Source organism: Diabrotica virgifera, chromosome 9 (genome assembly GCF_917563875.1).
Source record: "Diabrotica virgifera virgifera chromosome 9, PGI_DIABVI_V3a".
Taxonomy (NCBI): Eukaryota; Metazoa; Arthropoda; class Insecta; order Coleoptera; family Chrysomelidae; genus Diabrotica; species Diabrotica virgifera.
Window position 1 is genome coordinate 146,187,872 of NC_065451.1, and position 24,020 is coordinate 146,211,891.

At 30.4% G+C, this 24,020-nt stretch overlaps 3 protein-coding genes across 3 annotated transcripts; 1 reads left to right on the forward strand and 2 right to left on the reverse strand.

Annotated features, from left to right (window-relative positions):
* Positions 1–351: 351 nt before the first annotated feature.
* On the forward strand, positions 352–2,030 carry LOC126892709 (putative nuclease HARBI1). Its single transcript, XM_050662341.1, has 5 exons — positions 352–617; positions 679–936; positions 994–1,236; positions 1,294–1,429; positions 1,484–2,030. The coding sequence occupies exons 2-5, from the start codon at positions 694–696 to the stop codon at positions 2,008–2,010; spliced, it is 1,149 nt and encodes a 382-aa protein (XP_050518298.1). The 5' UTR covers positions 352–617; positions 679–693; the 3' UTR covers positions 2,011–2,030.
* A 1,660-nt stretch (positions 2,031–3,690) lies between these two features.
* LOC126892710 (uncharacterized) lies at positions 3,691–6,582 on the reverse strand. The gene is made up of 3 exons (XM_050662343.1): positions 6,155–6,582; positions 5,887–6,000; positions 3,691–4,481 (listed from the first exon to the last, which is right to left on the reverse strand). The coding sequence occupies exons 1-3, from the start codon at positions 6,234–6,236 to the stop codon at positions 3,727–3,729; spliced, it is 951 nt and encodes a 316-aa protein (XP_050518300.1). The 5' UTR covers positions 6,237–6,582; the 3' UTR covers positions 3,691–3,726.
* A 4,083-nt stretch (positions 6,583–10,665) lies between these two features.
* LOC126892711 (piggyBac transposable element-derived protein 4-like) lies at positions 10,666–13,218 on the reverse strand. Its single transcript, XM_050662344.1, has 2 exons — positions 12,657–13,218; positions 10,666–12,331 (listed from the first exon to the last, which is right to left on the reverse strand). The coding sequence occupies exons 1-2, from the start codon at positions 12,853–12,855 to the stop codon at positions 10,791–10,793; spliced, it is 1,740 nt and encodes a 579-aa protein (XP_050518301.1). The 5' UTR covers positions 12,856–13,218; the 3' UTR covers positions 10,666–10,790.
* Between the last annotated feature and the right edge of the window lie 10,802 nt (positions 13,219–24,020).

Consider the following 24,020-nt stretch of genomic DNA (forward strand, 5'->3'; position numbering starts at 1 on the left):
AATGTGTTAAGTATACTTATTTTTCATTTTATACACGGCCATTAAAAATCTTTCAAAATTTAGAATAAAGCAAAATTTGGTAATTATATGAAAATAACCTTTTCCACCTACCTCTACCGAAAGTATACTTTTCCGGACCTGTTTGTAGGGAGCAAAGTTGTACTTTTCCTCCCTAAGGATGAAAAGTAAAAGTGACGTCATGGTATTTCATTCATGAAATATAACTTATTGACGCCCTGTACAATATCTATTTCTATTACGTAAGTATCTATACATTTTAACGTTTATTTATAAAACACCCTGTATTTTGCAGAATGGTAAAAAACAGTAAATTGTTATTTTGATTTAACAATGGGCGCGTTCAGCGGTGCATGATCAATTTACGCTACTGATACATCGAATGAACTGCTCTTTATATTCCGCTACATTTCCTGCTCCAATTTGTTTGTCAAATGTCAAATATTTTCTTTAACTGTCAAGACCTTAACCAAACTTTATTTATTGTATTTTTGTCGTGTTTTTGTCTACTGGTAGACTCGAACACTCGAAGTCTCAAAAGAAAAAAGAATTAATTATCGGATATCAGATCATCTAGATATTGTTTTATTTTCCACCAGGTAACATTATATACTATACATTGTACCTTTATAAATCTGCTTCACTTCCTGCCTTTGTTAGGTTTTATCAAGAAGAATGGAATTCCAAAATATTGTTGAAGAGGAAATGTATGAAAACATCTTACTTAATTTAATTAATGATGATGATGTACCAGTGCCTAATGTAATTCCTCCCAATTTATTGGAGATAGTAAGAGAAGAAAATGGGGATAGGCGACGAGTAATTCCAAGGAATGAAGATTTCTACGAAGAAGTAATTCCTCGCTACTTTGAAGATTTATTTGTTGAACATTTTCGCATGAGTAGAGCAGTGTTTCAGGTACCTATTACATTTTTGTAAAGTCTAATTCATATAAAAAAAAACAATTATTTTTAGCAATTATTAGAGTTGGTTGGCAATCAAGGTATGGTGTCAGAAAATGCATTAATTCCCCTTGAGAAAAAACTGCTATTTACTGTATGGATGTTGGCAAAACCGGAGTGTTTTTTAGCTGCAGGGGACAGATTTGGCTTGTCAAAAGGAACTGGCCATTTTATATTTAAAGAAATTGTAGCCATATTGAAACACTTAAGGTTCCAATTAATTTTATGGCCTAACAATCATGAAAATAGTATGAGGGTAAATAATAATACATTATATAATTAGTAATTTAAATTAAGTGAAACTAATTTTTAGGTTTTTAATGAAAGATCAAATGGCTTTTCTGGGGTTGTAGGAGCTATCGATGGTTGTCATATTCCTATAAAACAACCAGCAAATAATGGACATGATTACTACAATAGGAAACAATTTCATTCCATTATTTTACAAGGTAAAAAAGAAATATTAAATATAAGTTTTGACATTAACAACTAATAATTTTTAGGTGTATGTGATCACCAAATGCTCTTTCTTGATATTAATGTAGGTATGCCAGGAAGAGTTCATGATGCTCGTGTCTTTCGCAATAGTCAATTATTTCAGAGATTAACATCCCAAGATGCTCCTTTGTTGACCAATAATCAACACATACTTGGAGACTCAGCTTACCCGTTGCTAGTAAACTTAATGACTCCATTCAGAGATAATGGCCATTTAAATGTAGACCAAAATAGATATAACGAAAAATTGAGTTGTATTAGGTCAATTATAGAAAGAGCTTTTGGATTATTAAAAAATAAATTTCGAAGGTTAAAGTTTTTGGAAGTTGCCAGTCCGACTTTTGCCAGTGATATTGTGGCTGCAGCTTGTGTTTTACATAACTTTATCATATTACACAAGGAAGAAGTAAATGTACAGGAAGATGACGAAGAAAACATAGTTTTTGACAATGTTGAAAATGAGAGAATTGAAGAAGAAAATGAGGCTGTTCTCAAAAGAAATCATTTTGTAAATATATTTAGAAATAATTAAAATGTTACTTTGAGACTTGAGATTTTATTTTATTTCTGTTCCTACTAACTTTTATGTTTAAAAATCATTAAAATCTTAGATTTCATTTCTATTTTCTTATTCACTTTATTCTTGAGACGTTCACAAAATTTTGTAAATAAGTTTGAAAATAATTAAAATGTTGGTTTGAACTTAAATATCATTTTTGTTTCTATTTGCTTATACAGTCAAACCCGCTTATTAGAATACCTCTTAAAGGAATATCCCGGTTTAAGGAATAAAAATTAGAGGTCCGGAAACGTTTCTACTAGCGACCAATGATCGGTTATTAGAATATCCCGGTTATAGGAATACTTTTGATTGGCACGAAGGCTATTCCAATAAGCGGGTTCGACTGTATACTCAAATTTTGCTTATATAAAGTCTAACCTTTTCTACATAGAGATAAAAATAATTTTTAATATGATATTACACTTACAAAGAGGTAAAAGGAAGAGTACAAATAACAGGGGAACGATCAGAAGAATTTAATTGGAAGAGAGGTATTAAACAAGGAGATAGTCTCAGCCCTTTGCTTTTCATAATCGTAATGAATGAATTAATAAGAAAAACTAAAGCAAGAACCAACCAACTACAGACAATAATAGGATACCATAGATTACAACTGACGACATAGCACTAATAGCAGATTCCGAGAACAAAATGCAGAAACTAATGGATATATGGGTAGAGGAAATAGAAGAACTAAAAAAGGAAATAAACGAAGAAAAAAGTAAGATAATGATAATCAACGGCAAAGAAGAAAATAAAATAAAGATAAAATGCAAAAACTCAGAACTGAAAATAGTTACAACTTACGAATACCTGGAAAGTACTGCTAACTATGGAAAAACATACTGGGAAATAACAAATAGAGCAAATAAATCTAACAAGTTATACTATGCTTTAGCCCCAATACTGAGAAAAAGAGAACTCGCAATAGAGGCAAAAATAAACATATATAACACAATAGTGATACCGACTGTGCTCTATGGAAATGAAAACTGGACAATTCTGGAAAAACATAAGAGCAGAATAAATGCAATGGAGATGAGACATTTAAGAAGGATAGTTTGAAAGACAAAATGGAATAGATTAAGCAACGAGACTATTAGGAGAATGGCCAACCAAGAACCAATAATTAGTAAGAGACAAATGAATAAGTATGGGCATTTGAAGAGGATGCAACTCAACAGAATTACAAGAAAAGTTCAGATCAAGAAAACAATTATTTATACAGTAAGTAGTAAAGGCAGGAAAAGTTAAAGGAAAATCACTCGAGGAATTAAAAATAATGGCAGAAAAGAATGGAAGAGAAGAGTAGAAAGAAAGAAAGTATGACATTACACCTTTCATACTACTAAATATCGTCTGTGAGGTGATGTGACAATACTTCCTATCTGCCTTTTCATGAGTTTTGTAGGAGAAATGAAAAACCTTTTTTAGGGTCGCCTCCTGTTTTCATATTTAAGGTTTTTACTTGTTTTGTAGTAAATAAATAGTTGAATCTACTACAAAACAAGTCAAAAGATACATGAAAACATGAGGTGACCCTAAAAAAAGTTTTGTCTCTCCTACATAACTCATGAAAAAGCAGATTAGGAGGCATTGTCACATCACCAGCGATATGAAATATTTGTTATGTAAAATAAAATCAATACAAAAATATTAAAAAACGTTTATTACACAAAGCAATATTTACTTTTTATTTGCAATTAATTTTTCCAAAAGTTCATTGGTTTTTTCCATAGCTAGTATCTTTCTCTCCTGCATGTCGTTGGCTCTTTTTAACTCTGCTGTATACTTCTCTATGGATTCTGCATGTATTTTTATCACCTCTGTTCTTTTGGTTTCTGCAGCCAACTTCCTCTTTTTCATATTATATGGAGATTCTTTCTGGTTGCCTTTTCTCTTTAAGGATTCAGCTTTACTTACTTTGGAGAGAGATGAAGTAGATACTGCTATTGAATTTTTAAGGCTCCCTTCTACAATGGTAGCTGTTTCCATTAGCTCCAACGGTGTAAAATCCAAACTGGTACTGGCACTGGCATTTGAAGTAGATGCATGTGCCTTGAATGTAGCACATATACTGTTAGTAATCTCTGCATTTGAGGTTGATGCTTTTTCCGGTCTTGCACTTTCAACAACCGGAGGCAAGTTTATGCTGGCATCATCTTCAAATATTTCGGTTAAAATATCATAATATTCCCATGTAATCCTGGCCTTCCCTGTTCCTTTAATGTTATCTTTAGCAAGCTTGTATTGCTTTTTTAAATTTCTCCATTTTCTATCTAATAAGTCCTCCGACATAGAATATCCTAATTTTTCAAAGTTTGTTTTTATTTGCGACCATAACGCCTTTTTCTTTGTTTTAGGATTTCTAAACTCCTCTTTCAATTCTCTGTAACTGTTAATCAATAGATTAACAGTTGCCTGATTCCACACACTTGATTCTGAAAAAAGATTATAAGATATTTTACTTATTCTCTTACTTAGTTGGTTATTAAGGCCATATGACACTATGCATTTTCTCGTAGTATTTCTTATTTATTTATTTATTTTAACGGTAGAACCATTTACAAAAGAATACAAAAAAAGTAAAAGTATAGATCATGTACAAAAAATATCAAAAATCATCGAATAAAAGACAAATAATAAAATTTATAAAATAATACAGTATATCAAATCACAGAAGGGGAAAAATATCAAATATTTAAATCATTAAACTCCTAAGTTGCCTTTTGAAGATGTTGTTAGGACAGAATGGACCCAGAAGAGGGTTATTGCAAAAGCTGAGCATTCTCGACAAGGGAAAATGACGAGCATACTACTCAGTCCTATGAAAAGGAATATAAAAGAATATTCTGATATTAGAAAGTTATATACATTTTCTAGCATCGTTTCTTGCACATACATTTGTGCCTTGTGAGATACTATGCAAGTTCTTTTATCGAAAATTGATCAAAATTTTGTTTGCAACCCTGTGTCACGTTACTTTGGTATGGTAGTACTGCGTCTACAGCTGATTTTAAAGATTTTATAAATTTTTTAAACTTTTAAAAACTTATAAATTTAACATATAATGTTAACCAGAATTTTTACTATGGAGCTTTTACTTGAACTTTACTAGAAGCTACGTAGCTAGCTAACAGTAGTCTATATTAAGTATCAATAAAAAATTTATAAATAATACAGACACAAATTCTTGTACAGTTTCTGATAAAAGAACTTGCACCAGTGTATGACCAAAGAATATAATATAGCTCCTAGAACAAGCTTTTATACGGAACAGATGGTAATGTTTATCAGCAGGCTTGTTGACGAGGGATGTTGCAGCCACAGTGCGGGTGGTGGTGAGATCATGTAAGCTGTTGTAGTCTTTGTCAGGTCTATGCACCTCCATGGCATCTACTCAGTTGGAACGCAAAATCCTATGCTAAAACGTTACAGGGCAGTACCTTTCTAGGAGAGTATTCGCACCCTCAGTGCAAGACTGTTGTAAGTCAAAATAAGTAAGTTTCGAGATAAAGACGATTTTGTTTATTTTCGTGCTATTATCGGTGTGATAGTTCTGATATTTGGCCGGTTGAGCATTTGAAAGTTACTAAAGTTTTACATGGGATAGATATGCATGTTTACAAGCGAATGCCATGATTACTTCATTTTCATAAAATTTTTGACTTACAACAGTTTTGCACTGAGGGTGTGATATATTCGTTGGTATGACACTTGTATGCATTGTTTTAACATATCAGAAACGATACAAATAAATGTATAGTGTTACAGGGCCTTTACTAATATAAAAATTAACATTAATTTTTATTTTGTGTACAAGAGAAATGGTGGTAGGTTACTTACGTTTTTCATTCTGAGAAATGTTTTCTTTTACATCTTCAACAACTTCTTCCCCAACAACGAGAACTTCGCCCTCACTTTCTTCTACTCCTACACAACTTAAGAAGAACTGTAAATCTAGAAAAAATAAATTTTTAATTTAGTAACTAAAAAAAACTTGAATTAGGTAAATATATTAAAGGTTCGCAGAATGTAAATATGTACCTATACGTTTTTAGTTAGTTGTAGGTACCTATAAAATGCAAAGTGATAATTATGACTCTTTTCTTACCATTTTGAAGCTTACAATGTTGTTCTGCCGTGGCTTTTATTTCGTACTCTTCATTATTGTAATAATAATATCGACTGGTCATTTTCAAGCTGTTTGATTTAAAAAAAAATAAACACAAATGAAAGATGAAAGAAGGGCACAACACTTCTTGAAAAATAATAAATACAAATACAATAATAACATAACCTCAAAAACTCAAAATAGGAACGAAAATTGGCGCTAAAAGTACGTTAATTGCTTTTACGCATGCGTCATTTTATGCTACACTCGAAGTATTACACTCAAAAGGCGTTCCAAAACATGGCGACCGCTCCGCTACATTTTCGATGTAAATTCGATGTAGCGCAGAACGCAAAGGTCGTTCAGCGTGAAGGAGCGACTTGTGATCCTACATGATCACTTTATGCTCTTTCGCCGCTGAACGCCACCAATGTTTACATTAATAATTTGACTTGTATTTGACAGTTATAATGTACCTACTTGTTAGTTTTGGTTCTCTAATAAATTTTGTTGGTTAGTTACATAAATAAAGTAAAAATGAAAAAATGACTTGTTATTTGAGGAAGGTGGAAAAACCTTATGTATAACATGGGAGTAAAGTGCCTTTTCCTCCCTTGAATGATTACTGCCCTCCGCTACGCGTCGGGCAATAAACTTCATTCTCGGGAGAAAAAGTAGCACTTTCCTCCCTTGTTATACAAATAGCTATTTCTTTGAATCGGGCGACTCGAATGTAAATAATTTATCCTCACTCCTTTTGAAAATGGTTGGCAAACTCGTTATGTCCCCATTACGGAAATGACAGCTACACACCAAGCTGTTCATAGTTGGCTGGTTATCACCTCTCCTACAATTAAAGTTAATTTACAATCAATTTTAATGAGAGAAAAAACAAAATACCTTATTAGAGATACCCATTTTTGTTTTACAGAAGGATCTGTAGGGAAACGAAAAAACTTGCAGTTTTGTTTATCAGTATATGTTTGCAATCTGGAACATAGCACATGACTATCTTGAAAATCTGAAATAAAAATAACTATTTTTCACAAAGGAAAATAAGGATTTCATGTACATTAGCCGTTAGATTAAAATGTACTTACGATAAAATTGTAAACTCTAGATAATTATTAATCCTACAAACAACTGTTTGAAAAATTGGCTTCGAATCCAAAGACAAAACTTTATAATGCACAAACAACAAAAACATTGTGGTTAAGTTAAAAATATGCGTTAGCGGTATGTTTATAAGTGAAACATGTAGAAATGTACACAAACAAGACTAAAATGTTGGTTTTAACGGATAGAAATATGGTTTTCGAACGGGAAAACGCTTTTTTAAAAAACAATTTTATTTTTTAAATTACAAGTTCTTAGTACAAACAAATCTACAAACTTCGAAACTCAATCTTCGAAACTGAATAATAAAATGACAAACACCTCTATTTATAAGTTCCTCATGCGTCACCTTCCACCTGCTGGATCTATTGAGTTACAGGGTTGTAACACCTCCACCCTCAGAAAGAAGCATATCCTTGGAATGTGCTTCTTACACAACGAATAAGGGATGCTCTGCTTTTCTGCTTTTGGGGTCCTCTTCGTTTCTTCTTTCTTTTATTCTTAGACGAACTCTGTTGCAATATTTAAATAAACAATACAATATTAAAATAAAAATTATTATATAAATGAAAATTGTCCAAAAACTTGTTCGTCTATAATATATCGTCGTATTAATGTCTTCTAAATTCTCTTTTTGTGTCTTTAACTTTTCTTGAATTTCTCTAGTTTCTTTAAGGTTAATTGTATTAAGGTTCATTGGTGAAAAATCGATAGTATTATTTTGGAAAATATTAATTGAAGGATTAATTTTAGGAAGATTTATTTTAACAAAATTTATTCTATTCTTTTTCTCTGTTCTGAAAATCTCGTTTTTAATTTTTATTTGGCACTCAGGCATTGACTCTAATAAATAGCTACCGTGAACTGGTATATTTTCTTTTGAGTTTGGACACTCAATAATGGCTAATTCTGCTTTAGGCACTGTGATGATCCATTTTCCATCTTGGACTCTGGTGGACTCTATCTTATTTATTCTTACTTCAAAAGGTTGACACGTAAAAAGATTAGATTTATAGTTTATTAAGGAGGGGGTATGGTTTGAAATCAACATATCAAGCACATTTTTGTGAATTTTTTTCGAAGCTATGGTAGAATTATTTTATTTTTAAATTAAATAAGCATATTCAGTACAATTCAAAGAATATGTTAGAAAAAAATTCAATCCAAAAATATTGAAAAATAATCCATTGGTGACAAATTTTGACAGGCAGCTCACAAAAAAATGGATTTTGCGGTGGACATCAGAACTCGACACTCGATCATACGAAACAAAAAATTGAAAAAGATTTTATTAGCTTATGAGTTTCGCGAGGTCAAAACGTCGAGTTTTTTTATTTTTAATGATTTTTGAATTTTTGGTATCACTCAGAAATCAAAAAAATTAAATTTTTGGTAAAAATTTTGCGAAAATCAACAGATTTATTATTGTTGAACAAAAAATAAGCAAAAAAAGAAAAATATCTCGACGTTGTTACCTCATGAAATATCTAAAGAAATTATGTGCAAAATATCAGGTAGATCGGCCTAGTAGTTTTTCAGTTACAATGTCCACCGAATTTGAAAAAGCAGTTTTGAGAAAAATGCGTTTAAAGTTTTGACAACTGCATCTTCATCTTCTTATTTGTCTGCCAAATCGTAAAGTGATGCACATTGGAATATGTTTTTTGAATCGAGGAATAATCTACAAAAGAGAAGGCGAACAGTTGTTTAACGTTTCTCACTACGCTCAAGCGTGCTGGTGCGAAGTCGCGGCAAAGCGAGTCGAAGGTAGGGATATTCAACACCCTGTATCTCTGGTAATTTTACTCCGATTATTTTGAAATTTTCAGAGTATATTCTTGAAAGTATGCACTTTTATTTGAAATAATAAAAAAAATTTAATATTTCAAACCATACCCCCCTTTAATTGCACTGCACAAGGGGCTTTTTCACTGATTAAAAACTTATTATGTCTTTTGCATATATATTCATCTTAGTCTATATTTATGCACAAATTGTCCATGTATATATAACTGATATCGTTAAGTGCCAGGAATGGTTTATAAGGAAGGTGTATAAAATACTTGGATAAATTCATATGGGTAGGAACAGGGAATAATTGATAATAATCATATATTTCTGATTCCACTAATGGGATCTCTAGTATAAATGTTATTACTGAATTTACTTTTGATATTTATTATCTTTTCATATTTAAGAACATTTTCTAAAACTGGCTCAAAAGGCATTAGTATTGACTTTGTTTGCATTTTTGCTTTATTTATTTCCTCTAAAAGTTCTATCGGATTTACAATTGAGTTATGCAAAGTATTTATTTTGGCAAAAGAAATTGCGGTTTCTATCTTTTCGAAAATATCATAAATAGTTTGGTATAATAAAGTTATCTGATTGATTATCATAAATGACTGCATATAGTTAAATACATTATTGTCTAATAGGGCTATTTTCTTCTCAATAGTTTCAATTTTGGATTTTAAAATCATTTGATTGTGTGATATATTACTGATTACATTATTAAATGAATTTATACTTTTTTGTAGCAAAGACAATTGTTTCAATGAATTAATTTTTAATTTGTTCTGATTTTCTTGTAACTGTTTAATCTCAAATTCTATTTTCTCTGCATCATCTTGGTCCATATTTCCAGTGATACATTTTATAAGTGAACCTAAAGGATTTAGAATTCCTCTTTTTACTCTGTTCTCTCTTTGTGAATATAAAGGGGGATTAATTTGATAAATTTGATTTTCTATTCTGTTTTGCATCGAAAGCAAGGGTATAAAAGAATTTTCAAATTCTGGATGATAATCTGTCTGATTTTTAAAACTAGTATATAGTTGTTTTGCTTGACTTTTCAATAAGGAAAATTGGGAAATAACATTTGTTAAATTGTAAATTTGTATAAAAGACCAGTGGGTCGAAATAATTTTAGATGTACCTAGCTTAAATGGTAGAAGTCCTGGGTACGAAGTTTTTTTTTTCTCTGATTCTGGCTTTGGTTTAGAACTAGAACCTTTATCCACGTAATTGTATAACTTATCACTAAGTCAGGGGAGTAATGTGTAGTGTGTGTGTTGAGTAAGTGGTATTTAACACTTTGGCCGCCGTGTGTATCCAAAAGTATACACACGCGAGGGTCAAAATCGCTGCGTGTATACTTTTAGATACACATGCAAAGTTTTGGTTGGAGCCATGTGTATATTCAAAGAGCTCAATATATATGTATTTCTAATGGGTAGTTAACTGACGTGGCTGCAGGCTACCTAAAAATATACTTAGCAGCAGGAAATTAAAAAGTTTACTTTTTTTATTACGATTTGTTTACCTGTTACCGTTTTATACTATTTATCACATATAGTATAGAAGAAGAAGAAGAAGAAGAAGTAACGCGGCAACCTTGATTATTCAAATGGCAAATAATAACTAAAAATAAGCTATTTATTACAAAAGTTTTACGAACAATTAAAAAAAGTTAACAAAAAATTTTACATAATAAAAGAAAGAAAAAAATAAAAAAACATTATTTTCTATTAGAAATATGATTGTCAAAAAAGCATTCCAGACACATAAAATGTTCCTCACAAGTTTCACATTTGGTTTTAACTTGTCTTGAATTTTTTGTTGCGTATACTCGCCCATTGGCATCCTTATATTTTTTGTAGCATATAGCACAACGTCCTTTTTTTTCGGTTGGGATCAATCTGTGTTTTAGTTGATCTTGCAGTTGAAAATCTAAAGGATTTTCTTTTTTTCCGAAAGCAAGCATTTTCAAACATAAACTTTCTCGTAATTCTGTTATTTGTTTTTTATCTACTTTGTTATTGTTTTTATTGAATAAATAACAAGCATTTACGACACAAGTTCCAGTAATTAATTCTACTGCAACTTTACGGTACCATTTAAGACTTCGTCTTACAGAAGTTGAATATGACGACATCTGGTCAGATAAATCAATAAACGTTTTTGCTTTGTTATAATCAACAACTGCCTTGGGTTTAAATTTATTTATTCTGCCCGGAACTTCAACTAGCGTTTCATCATGTTTTGTTGTGAGCATCAACACGTCCCGTTTATCTTTCCATTTGAATAAAACTATGCCATCTTTCTCTCTGCCTATAATTTCGCCTTTTTTCAATTTTGTTGACAAAATTTCTTTTGGAATCCCTTTCCTATTTTTTCTGAGTGTCCCGACAAGATGGGTTTTTCTTTCAAGTAATTTTTGGGCTAACTCGGTGCTGGTATACCAGTTATCGGTATACAGAGTCATGCCTTTATCAAGACACTTACCCATAAGTTCAAAAACAATCTTCGTGGCTACCAGCATGTCATTTGATTTTTCTGTTCCGCAATATATTTTACAATGGTAAGTATACCCTCCAGGGAGACATAGTTTGAAAAGCTTAATTCCAAATTTATGCCTTTTTCCTTTGACATATTGTCGAAAAATTAAGCGCCCTCGGAAGGGTACCATTGTTTCGTCTATACAGACATTTTCGTCAGGAAAGATAACTTGCTTGAACTTCTTATTTAGGGAGTCAACCAGGAATCGAATTTTGCCCAGTCGGTCTCCTTCTTCGCAGTGTTCATTGTTAGCGAAATGCCACATTCTTAGAATATTTTCAAAGCGGTTTCGAGACATTCGGTTTGCCGCTTCAGACCAATAAATTTCAGAACGTTTCCAATAATCTGTGATTTTCGGTTTTTTGTCTAAACCCATCCATAGCAGAAAACCCAAGAAACAATACATTTCTTCGCACGTCACGTTGGTCCATTTACTTAGTCTAGAGGACGGCATGAGAGTCTCTTCCGTAATGGCTTTTATTATGGCTTGTTCCGCGTATAAATTGGTTTCGGTTACTAAGGTATTTATTAGCTCGTCATCAAGAAATAATTTATAGTAAGCAAATATATCTTCACCTTTCATATCTTGTACTTCTTTCACCAGACCAATGTCCCCATCAAAATCAAAGTCTTTGGGATCTCCAACAACTACGCCCCAATCCGACACAACATCTTGCTCTTCCTCATTTGACGACTCATTTATTTCAGAATCCTCAGATTCTGAAACAAAAAAAACATGGTTAGGAAAGTTTTACGCTAGGTAGTTCATATTCCTTGTGTTATTGTTAGTCGGAAAAAAATTGCAGATATCTTTGACGATTCATTCATACCGCAATAATAATAAAAAACTCATAATAACTATTATTATGAGTTTTTTAATATTTGATACTAAATTTTTATTACCTATTGAGAAACAATCTTGAGTTTCGTTTTGATGTTCTAACTTTGGTAAATAATAAAATTCCCCGAGTGATGATTTGAAACAATCGGTAAATAAAATGTCAAATTTTATACAATATATATACAAAAGAAAAAAATTACTAACCTTCAAGTTCCAGCTTCTCAATCCTACGTCTTTTTTTTCTGGGTTCGTTGAAAGTCAGTACACTACTGCCAGTACTCGAACTCTCTTGTTGGTACACAGGGTCATTATCTGAGTCGTTGTAATATGGATCCTCGGTATCATCGCTCATATTGTCATCCCATAAACTCTGCAATCTCCGTTGTTCTTTCTCGTAAGACATTATGCACAATAATTAATGTAAAAGCACGTTGCGAATGTTTCTTTACAACTGACGATCTCTCTCGTGTTCCAGAATTACTGGTCATCAACGTTTTCGTCAAGGTTACACGTGGGAAGTCCCTTCCTACGTGGGAAGTCCCTTCCTAAATGTGTATACAAAAGTATACACGTGGCGCACAGAGACATTTTCCATTCTCTAGGCCGCGTGTATATTTTTGGCACACACACCAAACACACATGCGCACTAATATTTTTTGTCAAAAATGTTGTTTACTATGTTAATTAAGTAATTTAGAGATAGTTTAAAGAAAAAAAAAGTCGTGGCCCAACGGAACCCTCCACTAGTTTGGCGTGGCGGCCAAAGTGTTAAGTAAGGGTACGAAGTTAAATCATGGAAGTTGACTGGATCGGTTCTGGCGAAGCTGAAGTTGTACGCTCCGAAGATTCCGATGATGTATCTGAAATTGTAGGCATTATTTTAGTTTCGTTTATATGTACTATTATCTTCTTTTTATTCTTTGGATTTTCAATTTCAATTTTTCCGTTTTCTAGTATCTTAGTTAATATATAAGGTCCATTAAATTTTCTACTTAATTTTCCTTTACGAGTTCCTGTCTTTCTATAGACTTTGGATCCTAAAGGTGGATCTTTTGATTTTTTATTTTTATTTCTCTTCTCAGTTATTCTTTCTTTTTGTCTTTGACTTTGTTCCTGTACTGCTGTATAAAGGGTTTCTGTATTATTTTTGTGTGCATTTACATATGGGGTATAAGCTTGAGTGGGAATTAGTCTCATAGGACCGTTACTATCTGTATGTCCTGATATTAATTCAAAAGGCGTATGACCTGTTGATGAATGTATTGTACTATTATAGGCAATAAGGGCATAAGGCATAATAGAAATATTATCTGCATCTTTATCTTGTTCTTTTATTAATCTTAAATGTTCTGTTAACGTAGAATGGAATCTTTCTACTGGGGAATTAGATTCATGATGATAAGGGGTAGTAAAATGGATTTTTATTTTATGGGTTTTTAATAATTCGTCTACAACATCATTTTTGAATTCTCCGCCACAGTCGGCAACAATTTGTTTTGGAATACCGAAAAATGAAAAGAAATGTACTAATTGTTGACACGCTGATATCGCTGTGCCAAAATATGGTAAGGCTTGGCCATATTTTGAAAATTTATCTATGATTGTCAAAAATGTATCGTTTCCAACTTTATAAGTATCTATGTGTATTATTTCAAACGGTTTTGAAGGAGTATTAGCTAGAACTAGTGGTTCTTTATTTGGATTTCTATTATACTTTGTTCTCTGGCATATTTCACATTCATTAAAATACATTGCTATGCCTTTTCTCATTGATTTCCAATAATAATTTAATTTTAAGGCTTTTAAGGTTTCTTCGATTCCTCTGTGATTAGTGTTTCCTTCGGGTTTATATTTAATTAATTGTATTCTTTCTTCCGGTAAAACATTATTAACTAATTTGGTACACTATATAAGTTTTAATTTGGTAAAGTATTTTCTCCATACTTCTTGAAATATAGGTCGTAATTCTTGAGATAAAAAGTACACGTATAATGTGTTTTTGCATACATTTTCTTTTAAAAATTGCGTTACTATCTCTGCGTCTGCTGATATGGTTGCATGAATGATATTCATGGATAAGGACTTCTTTTTATTATAAGTAGATATGGCTTATTGTTTATTATTTCATCTAACAAGGAGAAATTGTTTTGCGAAGATTCTGCACTACGGGCAGTTTCTGTACTTGAAGAATTATCATTGTCTTCGTATTTTGTAATCTGTTTGCTGTTTCATCTATTTGTGGGTTTTGAATAGGCTCATTATTATTAAGCATTTGCAAGGTTTCATTTAAGAGACTTTCGTCGACAACAAAGTCAGGATTAATTTCAGCTAAAAATTCTTCTATATCAAGATCTATATCTCCTGCGTTGTTTAATACATCTGATTCTGTTTCAAGTGCGTTTAAATTTATTCGACTTAAAGGATCAGCAATATTATGTTTTCCGGGTTTATATTTAATAGTATAGTTAAATTCTTCTAATTTTAATCTCCATCTTAATAATTTGGAGTTGGGTTCTTTTAAATTAAATAACCAAATTAAAGGTTGGTGGTCACATAATATTTCGAATTTTCTACCATATAAATAAGGTCTAAATGTTTTACATGCCCATACAATGGCTAAAAGTTCTTTTTCAATTGTTGAGTATTTTTGCTGTTTGATTTAGGGTTCGTGATGCATAAGCTACGGGTAGGTCTTTTGGAACTGTGCCCTGCGAAAGAATTGCACCTAAGGCAACATTTGAAGCGTCCGTGGTTAAAATAAATGGTTTAGAAAAATCTGGGTATCTTAGAATTGGAGCATTAATTAAAACGTCTTTGAGATGCTTAAATGACTGAATAAATTCTGGAGAGTGAATAACTTTGGCATTTTTCTTAAGACACATAGTCAAAGGTTTTGCTATTTTTGCAAAATTTTGAATAAAACGTCTATAATATCCTGCTAAACCTAGGAAAGACTTTATTTCTTTTTGAGTAGTGGGTATTGGAAAATTCTTGACTGCTTTTATTTTATCTGGGTTTGGTAGTACACCGTTTTTTGTTATAACATGTCCTAAATATGCGACTTCTGATCTTAAAAATTCTGATTTGTCTATTTGCATCTTTAAATTTGACTGCCTGAATCGTTCAAAAATTAACTTTAATCTTTTTATATGTTCCTGCAAAGATGAGGAAAAAACAATTATATCGTCTAAATATACATAACATATTTCATTTTGAAATCCTCTTAAAACATTGTTCATGACTTTTTGGAAAGTAGCTGGGGCATTTTTTAATCCAAATGGCATACGTAAAAATTCATAATATCCTATTTCTGTTGAGAATGCCGTTTTTGGTATATCTGCTGGTTCCATTTCTATTTGATGAAATCCATTTGCTAAGTCTAAAGTAGAAAAATATTGGGCTCTTCCTAGTCCATCTAGAATGTTATCTATAAGTGGCAAGGGAAATTTATTTTCTACTGTATTTTCATTTAGTTTTCTATAGTCTATTACTATTCTATATTTTTTCTGATTACTTGCGTCCATTTTCTTTTCTATCACCCATATCGGTGAATTGAAGGGAGAGTTGGAATATTGTATAATATTCATTTTTTAACATATCATTTATTTGTCTACTGACTTCTTTTTTTATATACTTCTGGGTATCTATAATTTCTTGTATATACTGGCGTATCATTTATTAATTCTATTTTATGTTTTATTTCATTCGTAAAACTCAGTGGCGTTTCTTCTATATAAAAAATATCTCTAAATTCATAACATAATTTATTTATTGCTTCATATTCTTCTTCATTGCAGTGGTCTGCAGTGCATTGCGTCTTAGTTTCTTTAAATTTTCCTTTTGTATATAATCTAGTTCATTTTCATCAATATCCATTTCTTCTATATGATAAGAGTGTATAGTATTTAAATTTTCTTCTTGTATATATTCGACATCAAAAGGTTCTATAAATTTTATTTCCGTTGGAGTTTCTGCTAAATTATTTATCATAGTATAAGCGTAGTGATTATTAATATTTATTAAACATGTGGGAATTTCTGCATCTCCAATTTTCGTATAATTTAAAATTGCTGTACCAGATCTTCTATTAACTGGAATTTTTACTTTTTGAGACGTTCTGGGTGGAATAGTTATTTGACTGGGTTTGAAATATTTCTGTTTCTTTGGATCTTGGGATACAAAAAATATTGGAAGTTCGGTAATTGGAGTCTTTAGAATAAAATTCTGAAAATCTAAAGTAGCATGGACTTGGGATAAAAAGTTACATCCTAGCAAGCCATCAAAATTGGGAGAAAAATCAAAAAGGTAGAATTTGTGAAATTCAGGATTTTTAAAACAAGGGAATATTGGAATTGTCATAGTTTCATTGTGAAACGAAGTATTTTGTGCAGTTTGCACAAAAAATTGTTCGGGAACTATATATTTTGAAAAAAGTTCGTTTGCTAAATCTGGTCTGAAAAAACTTTGTTCTGAACCTGTGTCAATTAAAACAGTAGCATTTATTTCGGGAATAATTATTTTTGGTAATTTATAATATTCTTTAACTGCATTAAAATTTATGTTACTGTACTTGTTGAGGCTATTTCTTGAACATTTTCACTATTTCTTCTGCGCCTAATATGATTCTGATTATCGTTATTTCTATTCAATTCATCATTTCTTAAATTATTATAGTTTCTTGTATTTGCGTTTCTTACATCATGATTATATAAATTATTTTGTTGTGGAGGACGACGATCACGGCGATCGTTTCTGAAATTACTTCTTAAACTAAAATTATCGGATGATGTATCCATTGGCTCAGGGTATATTCTGTTTCGGATATTTTGGGTTTGATTAGAAGGCTCATTTCGAAATACGTTAGAAAATGGTCTAGAAAATTGTCTATTAGGTGGATTAAAACCATTATTAGAAAAATTAGGGCGATTTTGAAAATTATTATTATTATATCTAGGCTGAAAATTTGAATTATAAAAAGGACGATTTTGGTAATTATTACTAGAAAAATTATTTTGCAAATTATTTCTGTTTGGAAAATTATTATTTAAATTTCTTGGAGTATTATTATTAGAACGGGTATTGTTAAAATTAGAACGTCTAGAATTATTATTTCGATTTTTGTAATTAAGGAAATTTTCCTCTTCTTTGGCGAATGCCATAGCTTGTTCAATTGAATCTGGGTTCTTAAGTCTTACGACTAATTGCATATGATAATTTAATCCATTTATGAAAGTTTTGAGACAAAGGTCTTCATATTGTTCGATTTTTAAAAGTTTCACTTCTAATGTATTATCTGAAAGATTTATTTTAGAACATAGGAGGCTACGTGCGTCTTGAATTCGCAAACCGAAATTTTGGGGAGATTCATTTCTTTCTGGTTTCATTGAAATAATGTCCTGGACTAAACAATCAATCGATCTTTGGTCCGAAAAAGTAACTATTAGACTATCTTTAACTTTTGCCCAAGTGTCTAGTTCAGTTCTTGAGGCGATTATGTCGGCTGCTCTACCTATTAGTTTACTTAAAATAGTGTCAAAAATACAAATGTTAATGGGATTATTGGCATCTTCTCTACTGTGATTATTTATAAAATTTTCGCATGATTTTATAAATCTATTTAATTGTTTCGCGTTGCCATCAAAAGTAGGAATGTCATCAGCTTGATATTTTACTAGTTGAAAATTTGTTTGAGCCATTTTTAGTTTTTAATAAAATAATAAAAATATAATAAATATTTCAATTAGAAAAATCTTCAGTAAATATATATTCAAATAAAAAAAATATATTAATTAAATCGTTAGTCAATTTTCAATAAATCTTTTTCAAAAATATCTTTTAAAAATTGTAAAAATGTCTGTGAACGACGAATCAAAAATATAATAAATATATATATATATATATATATATATATATATATATATATATATATATATATATATATAAAGCAGTTAGGTAATATTGACTGACACTATGTAAAATCTTGTTAATTTTGAGGTTGCAGTCATAAATTTCAGGGGGCAGGATAAGTAAAACTCTTAGTTATTATCAAGCTTTCGCAAAATTTATTTGCTTCTTCAAGATATGCTAAAAAAGTTTTAGTAAATACAATGAAATTAAGACGATAAAAAATATTGTACATAAAAGCATAAAAAACTTACAACGTGAGGTTAATCCATTAAATTTTTGGCGTACATAACAAAAAAATATATAAAATTCTTAATCTAATTTCTAATCTTCTACAATGCCTTAATTTTAGATAATTTAAAAAGAGAAAAATAATTTGACAATTTAATTTGAAATTTAGTATGTCAGAAAGACATTTGTATCTGTTTATTATATTTTATTTTAAGTTGCTAATAACTAGTTTTTTATTATTTCTTATCTGCGTACTTATTATAGAATTTATGGATATAAGTAATTTGTAAAATATTAGTTTTAGCAATAAAGTGGCGCCAAATTTGAAAATTTAATTTTGAATTTAGTCAGGCAATTTAGTATTTTTAAATTAAAATATTAGTTTTCGTAAGATAGAATGTAATTATAGATGGTGCTTAGTTTATCTATGTCAGTTTTTTTATTGACACATTGATATTTGTTGATGCATACCATTTCGAGAAATTCCCTTTTAATTAAGTTGTTTTCATGTTTTAGGATCGTTGTTTCATTAAAATTGAATGAATGATTTTTACTGATTGCATGATCTATTAATGCACATGTATTTTTGTTAAGTCTGAGGTCGCTTTTATGTGATGTTAGTCTGCCTATTAGATTTCTGGATGTGTGTCCGATGTATGATTTATGACAACTTCCGCATGGTATATTGTAAACTACATTTGAGCTTTCCATAATGCTAATAGGAGTTTTAGTTTTTGTATACAATGATGCCAATGTTTTTATATTTTTAATTGTAATTTTAATTTGAGAATAGTTTGAAAATACTTTAGTTAGTTTAGGTGTTAATATTGGTATATAAGGTAGTGACGTAAAAGTAAATTGGGTTTGCAAATTTTGGCTATTTGGTTGTGTTGTGTGATTAATGTTTATGTTTCTATTATTAGGGTTGTTAAATAAAATATTGTTTATTAGTTTGATTGGATACGAATTCTCCAATAAAATGTCTTTAAGTTCTAATAATCCTTTATTGATGTTACTAGTATGGGATAATTTATTTATTCTGTTTTTTAGAGCTACTATTAAATTTATTTTCATATGTGGTGGATGCTGTGAATGATAGTTGATAAATCTATTACTTACTATAGGTTTTCTGCACCCTTCAGTGCTTAATACATTTTCTGAATTTCGTTTAATTCTCATGTCAAGAAATGGGATGCTGTTTTCCACTTCTTCTTCATGTGTAAATTTTAAATGTTCATTATAGCTGTTAAAAATGTTTAAAGTTTCTGTTATTTTATCTGCAGGTAAGGTAAGTATTAAGTCATCTACAAAGCGTTTAATAAATGGAACTTGAAAAGGCAACTTACTTAAAGAATCCCTGACCAAATCATCCAGTATATAATTACATAATATGCATGATATGCTAGAACCCATGGGTGTGCCAAAAATTTGTTTATAGAATGTATTATCAAAAATTAATACATTAGAATCAAAAATGAATTCTAAAATGCTTAAAAAGGTCTTTTTATTAATTTTGCAATTTATTTCGATTTCGTCCCAGTGTCTGTTTATGCTGTCATTAATAACATGTAGTGGCAGGTTAGTAAATAAAGATATAACGTCAAAACTAACTATAATATAATTGTTTGGTAGTTGGTAGTTATTAATAAAATTACTGAGTTCAAAGGAATCTTGGATAGAGAAACTATTATCTAAGTTATATGACCTTGTAAGAATATCATTCAAAAATTTTGATAATTTACTATTAGGTGAATTAATTGATGATATAATTGGTCGCATCGTTAAAGTAGGTTTATGAATTTTTGGTTGTGCATAGAACCGTGGTGTAACTGAGTTATATATGGTGAGAGCTGAGGCTTCTTCTTTGGTGATCATTTTTTTATTTTTTATTTCAGAAACTATTTTGTTAGCTTTCTGTTGTAAGGTACTTGTCGGATTATTTTGTATTTTTTTTATAATATTTAGTGTCATTTAAAAGTTCATAACTTTTTGTGTAGTAGTCGTCTTTGTACATTGCAACAGTTACATTTCCTTTATCACTTCTCACAATATATATCTCAGGATGTTCTTTAATGAATTTTTTACATTCATGATATAAACTATTTAAAAAATGATTACTATCTTTATTTTTGTGTAAATAGTTAGTTATGATGTTAGTGTATTGTGCCCTGACTAAGTTTTTTTCATTTTCAGAAAATCTAGTTATTGTACTTTCAATATCAGCAAGTATATTTGAAATTTTGAAATCTTTCATAATTCATAAAATTAAAATTACAATTAAAAATATAAAAACATTGGCATCATTGTATACAAAAACTAAAACTCCTATTAGCATTATGGAAAGCTCAAATTTAGTTTACAATATACCATGCGGAAGTTGTCATAAATCATACATCGGACACACATCCAGAAATCTAATAGGCATACTAACATCACATAAAAGCGACCTCAGACTTAACAAAAATACATGTGCATTAATAGATCATGCAATCAGTAAAAATCATTCATTCAATTTTAATGAAACAACGATCCTAAAACATGAAAACAACTTAATTAAAAGGGAATTTCTCGAAATGGTATGCATCAACAAATATCAATGTGTCAATAAAAAAACTGACATAGATAAACTAAGCACCATCTATAATTACATTCTATCTTACGAAAACTAATATTTTAATTTAAAAATACTAAATTGCCTGACTAAATTCAAAATTAAATTTTCAAATTTGGCGCCACTTTATTGCTAAAACTAATATTTTACAAATTACTTATATCCATAAATTCTATAATAAGTACGCAGATAAGAAATAATAAAAAACTAGTTATTAGCAACTTAAAATAAAATATAATAAACAGATACAAATGTCTTTCTGACATACTAAATTTCAAATTAAATTGTCAAATTATTTTTCTCTTTTTAAATTATCTAAAATTAAGGCATTGTAGAAGATTAGAAATTAGATTAAGAATTTTATATATTTTTTTGTTATGTACGCCAAAAATTTAATGGATTAACCTCACGTTGTAAGTTTTTTATGCTTTTATGTACAATATTTTTTATCGTCTTAATTTCATTGTATTTACTAAAACTTTTTTAGCATATCTTGAAGAAGCAAATAAATTTTGCGAAAGCTTGATAATAACTAAGAGTTTTACTTATCCTGCCCCCTGAAATTTATGACTGCAACCTCAAAATTAACAAGATTTTATATATATATATATATATATATATATATATATATATATATATATATATATATATATGTTATATGTTATATGTTATATATATATATATATATATATATATATATATATATATATATGTTATATGTTATATATATATATATATATATATATATATATATATATATATATATATATATATTATGTTAAACATATGTTTAAAACAACAGATGAGAAGTTATTGGTTTAACGACCACTCGTACGCAGGGATGGGCGGTGTCGATAATGTCATGTCGACAATTCGATTGTCGACATGTCGACAATCATGTCGATGTCGAGTGATTTAAAGTTGTTGCCAATGTCGACAATGTCGAGTATGTCGACAATTAGCAAACGATCAGAATGACGTTCCGTGCGCACTAATTTGAAATTTTAGGTTAATCTGGCTGCGCTGACTTATTGAAAAAGTATGCATTAATGTTTCAACAAGTTGCAAAGAGACCAAATAATCTCAAACTTTTGAAACTTTTAACCTGACTATTAACTTGCGATTGTCAAATTCATAGGATATTCCATAATTGTTTGATTGCAGGTTTTTCAAGTGTAAATGAATTTTAAATAGATTCATATAGAGACAATTTATTATGTGCAAACCTCATGATAGAGTAATGCAATGTAATGAATCTAAAATATTACCATATAGATGCAAAACCAGAAAAAACCAGCAAAACAAATTTTCATAGATTTTTAATTTTCTATCGTTACTCGTAAACTCGTAACATTTACAGAAAGGTTTAAAAAAATTAAAAAGAAACGTAAACCTAAACGTCAGTAAACGAGGTAAGATTCAAAACCACAATCAAACATATCTCAGTACATTGAAACCTTACCTTGTTTCCTAACATTTCGTTTACTTTTTTTTAAATTTTACTAACTCTTTATTATAATAATTATAGTATAATAATTACTGAAACAGTGTTGAATCTCTTCGTGCTTTGGCAGAGACTGCATAATAAAAACATTACAACATTTTGCGGTTTTGCTAATTTTTAACCAAAGAAAACATTTAACCAATAATACATCAAATAGTTGTACTTTCCCCGTCCATATCTACAATTTCTTCCTCGTCCAGGTCATAACTATTTTTATCAGGATACTCTCCCTTTAATGAAACATAAATATGTACCAATTTCTTGGAATTAGTGAACGTTAATCTATTTCTTATCAGACTGTGAATGTGTCCCCAATTTGAAAAGAGTCTCTCGATTTGAGCTGAGGAGGCTGGCATTTTTAGAAGTCTGAGAGCCATTTTAGCAAGAATTGGGCATTCCAGTTTGACCACTCGCCAAAATACTAGAGGCTTTTCAACTCCTTTTTCCCAAAGTGTTGAGAATATTCTGAAATTGTAAACCTAATATATTAAAAATCAAAAGAGCGATAATTTTGTCTGAAAGACTTACCCGATTTAGTGTTAAATTTGTCCCATTCTTCTATGCCCTGATTGCACAACTTTCTGAGTAAGAACTGAGTTATTATACCAGTGTGCTCTGACGTAAGCTTGGAATTTTCATATTTCGGATGCAGATAGTACGCAGTTAATGCGTACACGTTTAACGCCATTTGTTGTCTGTGTTTCAATTTTTCTTTAAGGTTATCTGGCAGATTCAAATTGAGCCACAGATGAACGGCATCTGCTACAGATGTGTCAGATTTCTGACAAACATTGATCAGATTACAAATGGGTTCATAAATTTCTATGTTCTGTTGAATCTCATCCACAAATTCATCGTTGAAGATTAATTCCTTGACTTTCGGCTTAATCTTTTTTTTCGTTACAGCGGCTACTTGTTTCATATATACCAGATTTTCTAGGAGACTTTCGAAAGAATCTCGGTAAGAGCACCATCTTGTTTCGGCCGGCAATTTGATTCTGCGCCCTCCCTTATCAACTATCATTTTTTCTAAATCTGGTTGCTTAAATTCTTTGAGGACAATGACCACATTGTCGACTAACTTTTTATCCAGCACGTCTTTGGCTAAAAGGTTGCCGGTGTGGCTACTGCACGTAGAGTGCCACATGTTGTGCTTGAGGAGGGATCCCATTTTAATCATTGCACTAGCATTATCCGAAACTATACCGTACGCATCTACATCGTATTTTTCTTTTGCAATTTTTTTAGATTCTGTTATTATTTCGGCAAGTTTTTCTCCAGTCTCAGACTCCGTGGTTAAATCCCAAGCATCAAGAAA